This window comes from Tachypleus tridentatus, chromosome 6, assembly GCF_004210375.1.
Source record: "Tachypleus tridentatus isolate NWPU-2018 chromosome 6, ASM421037v1, whole genome shotgun sequence".
Classification (NCBI taxonomy): Eukaryota; Metazoa; Arthropoda; class Merostomata; order Xiphosura; family Limulidae; genus Tachypleus; species Tachypleus tridentatus.
Window position 1 is genome coordinate 47,939,677 of NC_134830.1, and position 17,242 is coordinate 47,956,918.

Consider the following 17,242-nt stretch of genomic DNA (forward strand, 5'->3'; position numbering starts at 1 on the left):
ACTTAAGTGTTACATTAAGTTACGTGAATAACAAAATGGTGGATTTGAGGTAAATAATTGAGACAAACGTAATGTTACCTCAGGTTACACGAATAACAAAATGGTGGCTTTATTATTTTATAATTATTGTAAAATATTTATATAAATGTCTGCTCAACCCCAACCAATGGCATTCTGTATACTTATAACGTTAACCACAGGGTTTCGATGCCCGTGGTGAGTACGTCATGTGTAGGTTTGTGTTTAAATAGAAACAAACATAAATGTATTTTTATTTTTATCTTCAAAAATCTTTACGTACAATATTTTAATAGAATATAATAATATGAAAGTTATTTGCTAAATAAACAATGCCACTAATTATGGGGTAAAAGTTTTACAGGGAAAGGTATCTTATACTGTACTTTATCCTTGATTTGTTTTAAACTACATAATTCAAATATTGTTCTTTATTCGCCCCATGTGTACGAATGAGACCTTCAGGTCATGAACTAAATCTCACGTATCTCTTTTTGGCTTAAGCACACAGTATTCTTGAGTGAAGTGTCACAAAAGTTACCAAACAACGAACTACTAATTAATATTTCTAGTATCGTTATAGGAAACCAAATCAACGGTTCCTTAGCACGTGAGAATTTAAAACGTTACTTATTGACGTCATTGCTTTCACTGTTATTATTTCGTGTACTTTAGAGGTTTTGTGTTTTTGTATTTTTTTATTGGTGCTGAAAGTTTTGTTATTTTGTTATTCAGTAACAAAACATGGGTTAGTCACACACCTATCATCAGACTCTAGCCATCGTCATCACAAAGGATGATTTATTCACTGACAAACCATGGGCCAGCCATACATCTATCACCAGAAACTAGACATCCTGATCACAAAAGATGACTTATTCAGTGACAATACATGGGTTAGCCATAAACCTATCATCAGAAACTAGACATCGTTGATTTCCTCAGAACTTTAATGGGTAAATCTGCTCACACTACCAGAAACATTAAATGGAGTTAATTCTTAACAAGATATAAAAGTTCAGCCAGGAGTCTTGTGGTTGTACACTCTCCTCTTAATTCCTGATTTTTTCATTCATCAGATTCAGAGTTTTGGTGAAGACCTTCACTGGCTCTGAGTTGATGGAGACCTTTACCGATTGCTGGTTTCCATCAGAAGAGATCGAGAACTTTCATTGTCAAATTCAGCTTTATTAGAAATAAAAATGTGTTTTCCTTTGTTGTATAAAATAGTTTAATTTACCGTTATTATATCGCGACAGTATATGATATATATTATCTTTATTTACCATCAGGGGTAATACAAAGAAATCCTCAGTGAAAGGATTATTTTTTTATTTCATACAGTCTCTGACCAAGTCATGTTATATTTAGGGGAGGTTTATACTGTATAGTATATGATTTTGAGACTTGCTTGATAAAGGAAGAAATGAAAAAAAATGATTACAGAAATTTTGTTGTATTCTATTTTTTACTTACTCTGTTTGTAACTCAATTTTTTACTGTAAATTAAAAGATTGGTGTCTTCTTGTAGATATCACAGAGTTTGATTCTACTTGTAGATATCACAGAGTTTGGGGTTTACTTGTAGATGTCACAATGTTTGGTTCTACTCGTAGATGTTACAGAGTTCGGGGTTTACTTGTAGATGTCATAGAGTTCGGGGTTTACGTGTAGATGTCACAGAGTTTGGTATACACTTGTAGATGTCATGAAGTTTGATTCTACTTGTATATGTTGCAGATTTTGGGGATTACTTGTAGAAGTCACAGAAGTTTGGGTTTACTTGTAGATGTCACAGAATTTGGGGTTCACTTGTAGAAGTCACTTGGTTTGATGTTAATTTGTAGATACAACTGTGATTCATCACCTTAGAACTTTACAGTTTTGTTGAAAACTAATATTCAGTTGTGAAGTGTTAAACTATCCATAACTAACATTAAAGAGAAGTTTACGTTTTTCAACCTACACATAAGAAATATAAAAGCTTCTCTACAACAGCCATTGAAGTAAAACAATTTCATTAAAGAATGTTGTAGGTAATTTTGAAACACATCCTATACAGTTGAATTAAAAATATATAGTATTAAGGTGGTGTTGAAGTATGTTTTATACGGTTGTTTTAAATAACAGTTGCTATTAAAGTGATGTCCGTGACATACTGAAAGTAATTTTGGGACCGCTAGTTGCCATATTTCAAACCTCAGTTGAATTACTTGTAGTTTCATGCTATAAAAAATGCATGTGTTTCGTAATGAATGAAACACAAGAATGTCTGCTTACATATAATTTTATTTTTAACAGATGAAAATACAATCACTAAAACACTATTTGAAAGCCAATGGATACACTGGAATATACTTCATTTTGGTAATGATTGGAATATAGACAAGTAAGTAATAAACCTTCCACCAACCTTTCTTCTGTTAATAACATCCAGAATCGAATTTTTAGACCAATCTGAACATTCTTTAGCAAAATGAACAATTTTGACATTAGGAATAAACAAATCAAACTGGTTTGTGTTTTAGTGAACACTTCTGAAAAAATCTGTGAAATGAAACATCGAATATCTAATTAAATGAAAACATCATTTTGGTGTTATAAAGTTGTTTCTTTCTGGCATTAATATCTCTCCTATACACCAATATGCACTACAGAAACATAATAGGAAATCTAATAAAAATTGTGACATACATCAAAAGTCTAGAAGCGTATGATTTTAATCTTTTACACTAAACTACAGAACTTTAGGCTCAACCCTAAAACAACACAGACTTCTTAGGTCAATAATGAAAAACAAAAACTGAATATCTGTATTATATGTGTACAGTAAAGTACCTTATACACTAATAATGAATATCTATTTTATATGATAAGACAAATATATAATAAGGTAGTAAATATTCACCCTCTTCCTTGAACGGAAGTTACACGAGAACCACACTCTAGTACAGGTTATGAAGGGTGGATACAAAAAAACAACACTACAGTACAGGTTGTGAAGGGTGAAAACAAACGAATGACACTCTACTACAGGTTGTGAGAAGTAGATACCAGAGAACCACTTTTAGTACAGATTAAAGTAGATACAAGAAAACCACACTCTAGTACAGGTTATAAAAGGTGATTACAAGAAAACCACAATCTAGTACAGGTTATGAAGGGTAGATACAAAAGAACCACACTCTAATACAGGTTATGAAAGGTAGATACAAGAGAACCACACTCCAGTAGAGGTTATGAAGGGTGGATACAAAGAAACCACACTCAAGAAAAGGTTATTAAAAGTAGATACAAGAGAATTACACTCTAGTACAGGTTATTAAAGATAGATACAAGTGAACTCTACTCCACTACAGGTTATGAAGGGTAGATACAAGAGAACAACACCCAGTACAGGTTATAAAGGCTAGAGATACAAGATAACTACACTCTAGTATGGGTTACAAAGGGTAGATACAAGAGAACCACCCCTATTACAGGTTATGAAGGGTGGATACAAGAGAACCACACTTCAGTAAGGGTTGTGAATGGTAAATACAAGATAACCATATTCCGGTACTGGTTGCGAAGATTAGATACAAGAAAACCTCACTCTATTAATTACATCTCAGTACAAGCTATATATTGTTGAAGATAGGTCATTTAATGTAATTAGCCGACTTACAAGTTGTCCACAACTTTTAGTAGGTTGTGATTATATATATCTTCATATTTACGTGTGTTCCAACTGTCTGCCATGTTATTCACCTCTGCCAATGTTACCAGTGGATTTACTGCGATATAACATTAAGACTTTTAGGATAAATGTTGAAAACTTTATTATTTTAAACAGTTTTATCGATTGATTTTTTATTAATACTTAGCAAGTTTTCTAGTTTGTGATACCATTATGTGGCTTGTGATACCATTATTAATTATTAAGAAAGGAGTTCACCATAATCTGGTTTACTTATACCAGCTTCTTTCACAGTTGTTGTTGTTCTGAAATTAATGCTAAAAATGAAGGAACCATAGTTACTGAAAGTCGTTCTAGTTTCAGCGAGTACTCTATAATACGACAAGTGGAACCACAGATTTGGATTACGTCACACGCTTGAGAGTATTTCCATATCAACGAACTTTGACGAAGTGCCGGAACTTCTGCTGCCGTTCAGGGACTTTCGAGTGACTTTAACGCTTCCGTTGAACGTCACTTTAGTGTCAGTGTATGGGTCTGAGTAACTATGGCGACCTCCCGTGTGGTGGCGCTGGTCGTACAGTCCTATGGTCTCAGTTTGTCCACAACAAAAACTCATCATGAAAACTTTCTTAAAACCTCGACGAAATCTGTAACATGAAACACTTAGTTTAAACTAAAATACACACCAAGAATATGTAATATGAAACACTTAGTTTAAGCTAAAACACACATCAGGAATATGTAATATGAAACACTTAGGTTAAGCTAAAACACACATCAGGAATATGCAATATGAAACACTTAGTTTAAAATAACACAGACACGAAGAATGTGTAATATGAAAAACTTACTTTAAACTATAACAGACGCTAGGAATATGCAATATGAAACAGTTTAAACTAAAACAGACACTAGGAATATGTAATATGAAACACTTTAAACTGAAACAGACGCTAAGAATGTATAATATGAAACACTTATAAAATTCAATCCTATTTCTGCATAATGAGACAGTAATAAGACCTGCTTTTGACAATGATATAAAATTAAGACCTATTTCTGAACATATATGCTGAATAAATAAATAAAGAATTGTGTTTGTCATTTTACAGGAAGGTAAGTGCCTCCACTTGAGGATGCCGATGGTTCTGGAAAAAAAATAGAGCAAAAACCGCCTTACAAAACTAAAACCTACTTTGGTACAATGTGGCAGAAAGAAAGCAAACGTCTGGACATCGTGAGGGAAATTAACTCGTCTTGTTAATGTGAAAAAAAATTAATATTTTATTTTGAAATAAAGAATTGTGATATTTCGAGTTACGACATTGAGAAAAGATGTTATGTACATTCTTAGGATCGTTTATTAGCTTCTTAGCAACTTCAGGTGGACATACTAACAGAATATCTAACTCCATTAATTTTACTATTGTTTTATGTAATGATAAGGACTTATTTTCACCTAAGTGGAAAACTTCTGTCTAATATTAGTGAAACAATACAAAATAATATTATATGCTGTATGATTGCATTTCCGGAACAGTGGATATTGAGATATCACTATTGTAGTTACCTTGAGTTCATCCAACAGTAAATGATGGGGTTGTACATGGAGTTTGACATCGCCAGCCAGTAGATTGACAGGTAAATATGTTGGACATAATTGGTGCTGATAATTTGAGGATGGTGGTGAGCCAGCAAGAAATAGATGTGGTAAGGAAGCCAGCATACAGTAAAGATGAAAACAACAACGATCATCATTTTAACGACCTGAGGTAAGAGAACATTTTGTTGGTGTTTATTTATTTAGAACATGGACAGTTATCTTTTACAAATCCTAAAAAATATTCATTCTTGAAACATTAGCTTTATCCTGATGTGAAAGAATATGGTTAATTAGGTTATCATAAATAAAGACACCGGATCATTGTTTGAAGACAGGGACATCATGAGCTAACCAGTAGTTTATGAACAGTGTTTGTCGATCTTTTACTTAGTGGCTCAGGGGTATGTCCGCTGATTTACAACGCTAAAAACTGGGTTATGATACCCGTGGTGGGCAGAGCACAGATAGCCCATTGAGTAGTTTTGTGCTTAATTAAAAAAACAACAACTTTTATTAAGTACATAATCTATGCTAACCTAACCTAGCTTGATTATTTTAACCTAGCCTAGCCTAGCCTATCACAGTCTAGTCTAATGAAATCTAGGCTATTATAGCTTAACCTAACATATCCAATCTTTGCACAACCTAAACTAATCCAGCTAAAATAGCCTAGCACGTCTAGTTTAGTCTAACCTCAGCTAAAATAAGTTAACCTAATAGTGTATAGATTTGCCTGACCTAACCTAACTATCAATTACATATTTCGTGGCTATTTAGAAATATTAATCTTAAATGAAATTGACAGAGGATAAATATGTTAAACCATCAACTAAATTTTCATTCCTTCCACCATATATCCGTATTTAGTTAACACATATCTATTGTCATCCTCTAAGCTTGTTGTTAGGAAATTCCTGAGATTTTTCTAATTAGTTTCTTTATACACTTTAGGTTTGATTTGTCATCGCATTTTAATGAAAACTTTTCAGGGTTAGGGCGCTGAACTCGTAAGCTGAGGGTTGCGGAGTTGAATCCCTGTCACATCAAATATATTCGCCTTTCAAGTAGTAGCTAAAAGAGTAGTCCAAAAATTGGTGGTGGGTGCTGATGGCTAGCTGACTTTTTACAACGCTTATGCTGCTAAATTGGGGACAGCTAACAGAGATGACCCTTGTGTAGCTTTCTGCGAAATTGAAACAAAACAAGCAGGCGTTTCAGGATTACACTAATCTTCTAATTAAGAAAGAAAGTAATATTTCTTAAAATATATTCGTATAACATATAGTGTGATGAAAATTATACATTATTTGTTAACTTACTGATATAACTAAATTTTTACCAATAAAAAAAGTATTTGAAAACTAAGTTTTAAAAATATTTAATTAAGATGAATTAACTCATTAATATGAAAGAAATTCATGTGATACGAAAAAAGTTCCATTTTAACAGAGAAAAATACATGAATTAATAAAACATGTAATTTCGATATAAAAAACAGTTTCGTGTACATTTGACATAAAAATTTCATTTCTACAAACAACAGCTCGATAACATCCAGATTCCTACAAATATTTTTATTATCAGTCGAACAGCAAGAAAACACGAGAATTCTTGATCCATAAAACATAGACAGTAATGACACATATTTCTAAAAATGTATACAGTAAAACAGTAACAATAAATGATATCAACAACATATTCAGTAGAACAGTAACGATGAACGCCCCTAACAAAGTGTTCAGAAGAACTGTAAAAATGAATGTTACAAAAAAATGTATTCAGTAGAACAACAACAATGATGGTTCCTAACACTGTATTTATTATAACAGAAACGATGAATGTTTCTAAAAATATTTCTATCAGAAAAGTAACGATGAATGATCCTAACAAAGTATTCAGTAGATCAACAACAATGAATGTTCATAGCAATGTATTCAGTAGAACAATAACGATGAATGTTCTTAAAACTTTTATTCAGTAGCACAGTTACGAAAAATGACCCTAACAATGTATACAGTAAAACAGTAACGATAAAGGATCTTAACAAGATATTCAGTAGAATAGTAACGAATAATGTTTTTAGCAATGTTTTCAAAAGAACAGTAAAAATGAGTGTTGTTAACAATGTATTCAGTAGAACAGTTACGAAAAATGATTCTAAGGATGAATTCAGCAGAACCATAACAATGAATGTTACTAACAATGCATTCAGTAAACCAGTAAGGACGAATGTTACTTACAATGTTTTCAGTAGAACAGTAACGATAAATGATCCTAACAGGGTATTCAGTACACCAGTAACGAATAATGTTCCTAACAATGTATTCAGTAAAGCTGTAAAGTGAATGTTTGTAAAAATGTATTCAATAGAACAGTAACAGAGAATGTTCCTAGCAATGTATTCAATAGAATATTAACGACGAATGTTCCTAACAATACATGCAGTAGAACAGTAAAGGATGAATGTTGCTAACAATACATACAGTAGAACGGTCACAATGAATGTTCTAAAAATGTATTAAAGAAAAAGTAACGACAAATTATCTCAACAACGTATTCAGTAGAACAGTAAAAGATGAATGTTCCTAACAATACATGCAGTAGAACAGTAAAGAATAATGTTCCTAACAAGGTATTTGGCAGAACAGTAACTAAGAATATTCCTAGCAATATAGTTAATAGAACAGTTACGATGAATGTTCTTAACAATGTATTCAGTAGAACAGCTACGAAAAATGATTCTAACAATGCATTCAGTAGAGCAATAACATTGAATGTTCCTAAAAATTTATTTAGTGCAACAGTTACGAAAAATGTTTCTAATAATGTATTCAGTAGAACAGTATCGATGAATATTTTTAGCAGAAAAGGAACGATAAACGTTGTTAATAATGCATTTATTAAGCAGTAACGACGGGTGTACCTAACAATGTATTCAGTTACGACGTTACTGTTATGACGCAAGTTGAAACACAAGCAATGAACACAACATTAGAACCACCACTATACTGGTACAGACATGTAGACGATACGATTGCGGAATTCACATTTAGAGAACACACACCTAATTTTCTGATCACCTTAACTCTATACATCCCAACCTTAACTTTCTATGTGAACAGGAAAAAAATCAATCAAATATCATTTCTTAACCTCAAAATTACAAGAACCAATACACAATTTAAAACAGGAATCCACCTAAAAATCACCCATACTGAACTATACATTCCTTGGGACTGAGCACATGAAACAAAACAAAAACTCAACATTTTAAGAAACCAAATGAACACAGCCATAGAACTATGCTTACCAGATAAAATTAACGACGAATTAGACAAAATAAAACAATACTTCATCAACATCAATAAGCTTCCTCCACAAGCCGTAGAAAACATTATACGCACACACCTAGACAAAAAGCAAAATCAACTAACAAAAGTAAGTATATCCCACGATTTAAAAAATTACGAACCATATACTGCTGTATTCAATAGAATATTGACGATGAATGTTCCTAACAATACATGCAGTAGAACAGTAACAATGAATGTCCCTAACAATGCATTCAGTAGAACAGTAATGACGAATGTTCCAAACAATGTATCAGTAGAACAGTAACGATGAATGTTTATATAAACGTATTGAGTAGAAAAGTAACGACAAATGTTCCTTACAATGCATTCAGTAGAACATTAACCAAGAAAATTGCTAACAATGTATTCAGTAGCAGAGTTACGAATTAATGATTCTAACAATGTTTTCATTTGCACAGTAGCGATGAGTGTTTCTAATAATATGTTCAGGAAAAGAGTAACGATAAATGATTCTAACAAGGTATTCAGTAGAACAGTAACTAAGCATTTCCTAGCAATGTATTGAATAGAACAGTTACGATGAATGTTCTTTACAATGTATTCAGTAGAACAGTTACGAAAAATGATTCTAACAATGCATTCAGTAGAACAATAACATTGAATATTCCTAACAATGTATTTAGTGCAACAGTTGCAAAAAATGATCCTAACAATGTTTTCAGTAGAACAGTAACGATGGATGTTTAAGCAATGTTTTCAGTAGAAAAGTAATGATGAATATTTCTAATAATGCATTCAGTAGAACAGTAACGATGGATGTACCTAACAATGTGCAGTAAAACAGTAACGAAAAATGATTCTAACAATGATTTTAATTGCACAGTAACGATGAATGTTCCTAACAATGTATGCAGTAGAACAGTAACAAAGAATGTTGCAAACAGTGTATTCAGTAGAACAGTAACGATGAATGTTTTTAAGAAACTATTCAGTAAAAGTGTAACGATTAATGTTCCTAACAATGAATTTAGTAGAACTGTAACGAAGAATGTTCCTAAGAAACTATTTAGTATAAGTGTAACGATTAATGTTCCTAACAATGAATTTAGTAGAACTGTAACGAAGAATGTTATTTACAATGTTTTCAGTAGAACAATAATTGTGAATGTTTTAAACAATGTATTCAGTAAAACAGTAACGATTAATGTTCCTAACAATGTGTGCAGTAGAACAGTAACGATGAATGTTCCTAACAATGTATGCAGTAGAACAGTAACGAAGAATGTTGCTAACAGTGTATTCAGTAGAACAGTTACGAAAAATGATCCTAACAATGATTTCAATTGCACAGTAACGATGAAAGTTCCTAACAACATGTTAAGTGAAACAGCATCGATGAATGTTTGTAACAATGTTTTCAGTAGAACAGTAACGATGAATATACGTTACAATGTAAACAGTAGAACAAAACGATGAATATTTCTAACAGTGTATTCAGGAGAAGAGTAACGATAAATAATCCTAACAAGGTATTCAGTAGAACAATAACTAGGAATATTCCTAGCAATGTATTCTAAAAGAAAAGTTACGATGAATGTTCTTAACAATGCATTCAGTAGAACAGTTACGAAAAATGATTCTAGCAATGCATTCAGTAGAACAATAGCATTGAATGTTCTTAACAGTTACGAAAAATGATCCTAACAATGTGTTCAGTAGACCTGTAACGATGAATGTTTTTACAATGTTTACGGTACAACAGTATCGATGAATGTTTTTTACAATGTTTACGGTACAACAGTATCGATGAATGTTCCTAACAATTTGTTCAGTAGAATAGTGATGATGAATGTTCCTAAGAAACTATACAGTATAAGAGTAACGATTAATGTTCCTAACAATGAATTTAGTAGAACAGTAATGATGAATGTTCTAAACAAAGTATTCAGTAGAATAGTAACGATAAATGATCCTAACAATGTACTCAGTAGAACCGTAACAAAGAATGTTCCTTAGAATGTTTTCACTAGAAGAATAACTGTGAATGTTCCTAACAACGTATTCAGTAGAATAGTAACGACGAACGTTCTTAACAATGTATTCAGTAGTACGATAACGATTAATGTTCCTAAAAATATATTGAGTAGAGAGGTAACGATAAATGTTTCTTACAATGTATTCAGTAGAACAGTAACAATGAATGTTCCTAGAATGTGTTCAGTCAATAGTAACGTTGAATGTTTGTAACAATGTATTCTCTAGAATAGTAGCTATGAATGTTGCTAACAATATATTTAGTAGAATAGTAGCTATGAATGTTGCTAACAATGTATTGAGTAGAACAGTAAAACAATGTCACTAACAATGTTTTCAGTAAAACAGTAACGATGAATGTTCCAGCGGTATTTTCAGTGGAACAGTAACGATGATTAATGCTAACAATGTATTAAGTAGAACAGTAACGATGAATAATGCTAACAATGTATTAAGTAGAACAGTAACGATGAATAATGCTAACAATGTATTAAGTAGAACAGTAACGATGAATATTTTTAACAATGTATTCAGTATAACAGTAAAGAAGAATGTTTCTAACAATGTATTCAGTAGAACCGTAGCGAATAATGTTCTTAACAATGTATTCAGTAGAACCGTAGCGAATAATGTTCTTAACAATGTATTCAGTAAAATTATAAAAATGACTGTTTGGAAAAGTGTATTTAATAGAACAGTAACGATGAATGTTTTGACAATGTGTTCAATATAACAGTAACGATGAATGTTTTGACAATATGTTCAATATAACAGTAACGATGAATGTTTTGACAATATGTTCAATATAACAGTAACGATGAATGTTCCTAAAAATAAATTTAGTAAAACAGTAACGATGAATGTTCCTAAAAATAAATTTAGTAGAACAGTAACGATGAATATTTCTAACTATGTATTCAGTGGAACAGTAGCGAAGAATGTTCCTTACAATGTATTTAGTAGAACAATAACGATGAATGTTCCTAATAATGTATTGAGTAGAAAAGTAGTGATGAATGTTCTTAACATTGTATTCAGTGGAACAGTATCGATGAATGTTCCTAACAATGTATTTAGTAGAAAAATAATGCTGAATGTTCGTAACAATGTGTCTAGTAGAACAGTAATGCTGAATGTTCCTGATAATGTATTCAGTAGAACAGTAATTCTGAATGTTCCTAATAATGTATTCAGTAGAACAGTAATTCTGAATGTTCCTAATAATGTGTTCAGTTGAACAGTAATTCTGAATGTTCCTAATAATGTGTTCAGTTGAACAGTAATTCTGAATGTTCCAAATAATGTATTGAGTAGAACAGTCCAGGCGTAAATCATTCTTCCATCATTAATATAAAGCACAGTCTGACCTTTCGCTTTGATTTGATTGTCTCCAACTGTTTCTCTGTACACTCTCCTATAGTCTTGCTTCCCCACAATTCTCGACCTACTCGAAAGTAGGTGAAGGTCATGGAAGAAATCGGGAGGATGTATGTTAGAACCAGGATGTTAACGTTGTAGCTGAAAAACACGAGACGAAATAAACAATTATGATAAGAGTAAGTCTAAACTAGAGCTGTTAATATTAATTAGTGAAACAAGAGCAGAAGTTTTAAATTGCTATGCAATCGACTGTCATTTATTTTTCAAATCAAGTTGTTATAACTGATGTGATATCACTTGAGATCAGAGGAACAAGTCTGCGTTTTTGTGAAGAGCGTGCTGCAAATAAGATTATCCATCAATGTTATGGAATCTTTCAAACTTGTAAAACGACAAGATGTAATGTTTTGGGACAACAATGGACCTATTCGACCATTTCGACTGTCCTATCCTCTGAAAGAAACTAAAACTATAAAAAATAAATTTTAAAATTATAAAGTCAGCCCTTATTATTCATATACTTATCAAACGTTTTCTTAGATTCATTTAAATTTACTGCCTCGAGAACATTCGAAAGCAATCCATTCTGAATACCAACTACCCTGTTAGGAAAATAAAAACTGTCTTAACTGAAGCGGCTTCTACCTTATCTAATTCTGTATTGTGTCATCTAGTTCTATGATTCTGGCTGTTAAGTACGGAAAATGTTGACTGATCAATGTTATAAATTCCTTTACAATCTTAAACACTTCAATCAGATTCTTTCTAATTCTCCTTTTTTTCAAGAGAAAACAATTTCAGAGATTTCAGCCTCTCCTAGTATGACACCCCTTTATCTCAGGCACCATTCTATTAACCATTCTCTGGACCCTTTCTAACAATTCAATGCCCTTTCTGAGGTAAGGAGCCCAAGACAGAACACAATATTCCAAATGTGGCCTGACCAATGACCTATACAGTTAAATTATGACATTTTAAGACTTGTATACAATACTTCTGTAGATACATTCTAACATCCTATTTACTCTTCCACTAACAACAGCACACTGGTTGGATGGCTTTAGAGACTGTTGTTGTTGTTGTTTTTGAATTAAGCACAAAGCTACACAATGGGCTATCTGTGCTTTGCCCACCACGGGTATCGAAACCCGGTTTTTAGCGTTGTAAGTCCGCAGACATACCGCTGAGCCACTGGGGGGCTTTAGAAATCGATTGATTACTGCACCTGATCCTTATATTTCATGATATTGTTAAGGTTATTCCTGTCCAAATTAAGCCTATAATTCAAATTATGATAACCCGCATGTATTATCTTGGATTTGTCATAATTAAAACCCTTCTGACATTTATTTATCCAAATTACTAAATGATCTAAATCCTATTTGTAAATCAGCAACACCCAAGACTTTCAATGAAGACATTGAAGACAATGAAGTATAAACATTTTCAAATTATGATATTAGTTGCAGAATCACTTATAAAAATTTTCAAACTATGATATTTGTTTTAGAATCAGTTAGAAAAAATTTAAAATCGTGATGTTAGTTTTATAATGACGCAATGTTTAGATTTTTTTATTTTAACGACTTTGCGAAAGGAATGGAACAATTTTCACTTCTAATTAATTTTCTGGAAGAAATTTTAGTATTGATACTTAGAGTGGATATTAAAGACATATGATGTAAAACAATGTTTTAAAAGTAGCTAATATTTACTTAAGTTTTGAAAAACGAAATTTTCCAATGGTCCTTTCAAATAGGCTTCCTGTCGAGTTTTGTTGGAAGTGAAACGATCTAAGTAGCAAGCTGTGAACGCGAACCTCTTGGAAACATGATTTAAAAGACCAGCTTTTACGTCCCTTTATCAAAACTACAAAGTTACATGGATATTACACTTAGACTGATTGACTCCCCACTTCTTCAATATTTTATTGATGCTTTATTGTCTTGTATTTCACTACTACTATAGAGAGTAGGTTTTGAAACGACAACCGTACAAACAAGTACAAAATAAAATTATGTTTCAATGAACAATGATTTATAACCATAATGAAACGGTTTTATTTTTGGGAACATAATGCAGAACGAAACGATGAACCATGTAGCTGACGTCTAGCTTCTAAAACAATAAATTGCTTCCGTAAGTTTAATATTTCTCACAAGTAAGTAAGAATATTTAGTATTTAAAAATACACAATATTAGGTATTGTAAAAGCTAAAAGTTTTTTGTAGGTAAACGCAAAGCTACACAATGGGCTATCTGTGCTCTGCCCACCACGAGTATCGACGCTCGGTTTCTAGCGTTGTAAAATCCCAAACATGCCGCTGAGCGACTGGAGGTCAAGATAAAAGTAAAATATAAAATTATAAACTCTATATTTTTCATGGGAAAAATTCTGCCATCTTCAGGAGACCAGAAGAAACATAGAAATTTAATTTTAAACCTTTTAGTAAGAGCAAATGCACCTCTATAATTTGCATATTATATATTGTCATCTATAGAATGGACTTACAAAAATTAACTTATGTAACAACAGGATCTAATGTGTTTGTTATTAAGCACAAAGCTACACAATACACTATCTGCGCTTTGCTCACCACGGGTATCGAAACTCGGTTTCTAGTGATCTATGTCCAAAGACATACCATTGTGTCACTAGGGGGCATCAGAGCATATATATTTATTCAAAATCATTTTATGTTTAATAATTTCGATTACTGTAGCTTGGGTAATGCCAAATATACAAGTAGAAATTTGTGGTATCGAACTAATGAACACAGAAAAATGAAGATCCAGTGATTTGGCTTTAGCAGAAAACGTGGCAAATTTTTTGAATAACATCGAATAAGGTAAGGTTCAAATAATGAAAAAAGTGAAGTTAAAAATGAAGGAAATATAAGAGAATGTCTTGAAAACATAAAATACAAATCTAGGTTCCACAAAAGTGAGTTTTTGAAAATTTATATTTTAGATGATATTGTATGATATATAAATTACACACGTGCTTTTGCTGGTATAAAAATGAAACTCCTGTGTTTTGTCTGTCTTCCTGAAGATGGTGAATTTTTTTCCGCCGAAACGTGTTGAGATTTTAATTGTATAAAGTTTCTAACCGTATATATTACTTTTAACTTATACAATACATTATTGTGGAATGTTTTTACTTATGTTATTAAATCGATATACAAGAATGGTCACAGAATATATTGAATATTTTTCATTCAAAACCAATAGAATACTTACATGTAATGAGATTTTCTATTACACTATGTAACACAAATTTGTTCCTGGATAGTATGTGTTATTTCTTAATTGTTTATGTTGTAAAAGTAAAGAAAATGGCCATTATTCCCTTTAAACTTTGCTTTTGTGACCTGGATAATGAAATTTAGAAATTAACCTATTTTCCACGTAAAAACAGGCAAACTTGTACATTTTAATTAATGTAAATCATGATTTACATGTATTTATATTAAAGTTCTACAAAAATGTTTAGAATTGAGTAGTTTTTCGAGATTTGCGACTCTAATGTAAATCACTTTCATGTATCATCCCCAAATATAGTCTTCCATTATGTTTTCGTTATATGCCATCAGGTCACAAAAGCAAAGTTTTAGGAGAAAAATAGGTCTTTTCCATTTACTTTAAACATAAGCAGTTGGGAAATAACACTTTCTGTCCAGGAACAAGAAAAGTAAAACTTTGTTACTTAGTGGTATTCAAAATGATAAACTACGTACATATAATCTGAATATCTATCATCTGAAATGATGGACAACTTATATGTACTTGTTGTATAGCTTTTTAAACAACTGGTTATTTATACACTGTTAGTGTCTAATATCCAAAAAGATAAACTAAGTACTCGTAATCTGAATATCTGGCATTCGCAATGATGGAGAATTTACATGTCATCAGAGCGTCTAGTATCCGAAACGATGTTCAACTTACATGTGAATCGAAAACTTGGTTTCCTAAGCGATACAAAAGTTACACGTCTTTAGTAGCTAATATCGGAAACGATCAACCCTTTTCACGTCATCAAAGTGTCTAGTATTAGAAACTATAAACTACTTAAATGTAACAAGAGTTTCTAGTATTCGAATCGATGAACAACTTACATGTACTCGGTGTAACTATCGTTGGAGTATCCGTCGGGCCAGACCATGAAACAGATGATCCGGTGATCACCGTTTCTGAACGTTTCTGTGATTGTGGTGGAGTACACGAGGTTGGGAAGAGAAAGAAAACTTCCAGCCACCCAGATACATACAGTAATTATGAGTGTGATCTTTCGAGACATCCGAGGTCTGAGAGGATGCATGATGGCCATGTACCTAATAAAACATTTATAACTCAACCATTATTGCACACTTAGACAAGATCTTACCACTTGAAACCAAAACTTGATTGAAATTAATTAGTTCTTATTAATAAAAGAGCGATGGCTGCACTTTGAAGTAAGCTGAAACAACTATAATGGTGATTCCAACTAAAACTATTTCCATTCTCAATGGCTCAGCCGTAAATCTGAAAGCTTATGATATTTGAAAAGGGGGTTTGAAAATCGTGGTGTGTACAGCACAGAAAAATACTGTGTAGCTTTTTGTTTAGCAACAAACAACTAAAAACCAATTAAAACTAAGTTGTTTAACATCTGAAATAAGTTTGTTTGTTTTTGAATTTCGCATAAAGCTACTCGAGGGCTATCTGTGCTAGCCGTCCCTAATTTAGCAGTGTAAGACTAGTGGGAAGGCAGCTAGTCATCACCACCCACCGCTAACTCTTGGGCTACTCTTTTACCAACAAATAGTGGGATTGACCGTCACATTATAACGCCCCCTCGGCTGAAAGGGCGAGCATGTTTGGTGAGAGAGGAATTTGAACCCGTGCCAGACGGATTACGAGTCGAACGCCTTAACGCGCTTGGCCATGTCGGGCCCTGAAATAAGAACAGCGAATCCGCTCACTCGATGTGAACATCTTAATATTAGGATTATTATAATATAGATTTGACAGTTCTGTAGGTGTAACATTAGAAGTTATTGTTTCACCGAATAACATAGATAAAGAAACAACAGGAACTCACAAGTTTAATCGTCTTTAATTGCTTTAACGAACATTGAAAACATGTAAGATCTGGTGTAAAACAGATTCATAATAGTCTGAAAAAAAAATGATAACAAATAAACAGATCAGATAAGCCGGATC

General features: G+C 32.3%; 1 protein-coding gene across 1 annotated transcript; it reads right to left on the minus strand.

Annotated features, from left to right (window-relative positions):
• Positions 1 to 2,291: 2,291 nt before the first annotated feature.
• On the minus strand, positions 2,292 to 16,370 carry LOC143252421 (tachykinin-like peptides receptor 99D). Its single transcript, XM_076504506.1, has 4 exons — positions 16,153 to 16,370; positions 12,019 to 12,169; positions 5,271 to 5,467; positions 2,292 to 4,347 (listed from the first exon to the last, which is right to left on the minus strand). Exons 1-4 carry the CDS (start codon positions 16,362 to 16,364, stop codon positions 4,107 to 4,109), a joined length of 801 nt encoding a protein of 266 aa, XP_076360621.1. The 5' UTR covers positions 16,365 to 16,370; the 3' UTR covers positions 2,292 to 4,106.
• Positions 16,371 to 17,242: the final 872 nt, after the last annotated feature.

What these genes read in the sequence shown, in the direction of transcription:
- LOC143252421 (XM_076504506.1), bottom strand. Translation starts at nt 16,364, where the DNA reads ATGGCCATCATGCATCCTCTCAGACCTCGGATGTCTCGAAAGATCACA. An exon ending in GATAGTTACACCGAGTACAT is followed by an intron (nt 12,170 to 16,152) that starts GTAAGTTGTTCA and finishes CGTGTTTTTCAG; the next exon opens with CTACAACGTTAACATCCTGG. An exon ending in TACTGTTGGATGAACTCAAG is followed by an intron (nt 4,348 to 5,270) that starts GTAACTACAATA and finishes TTCATGTTACAG; the next exon opens with ATTTCGTCGAGGTTTTAAGA.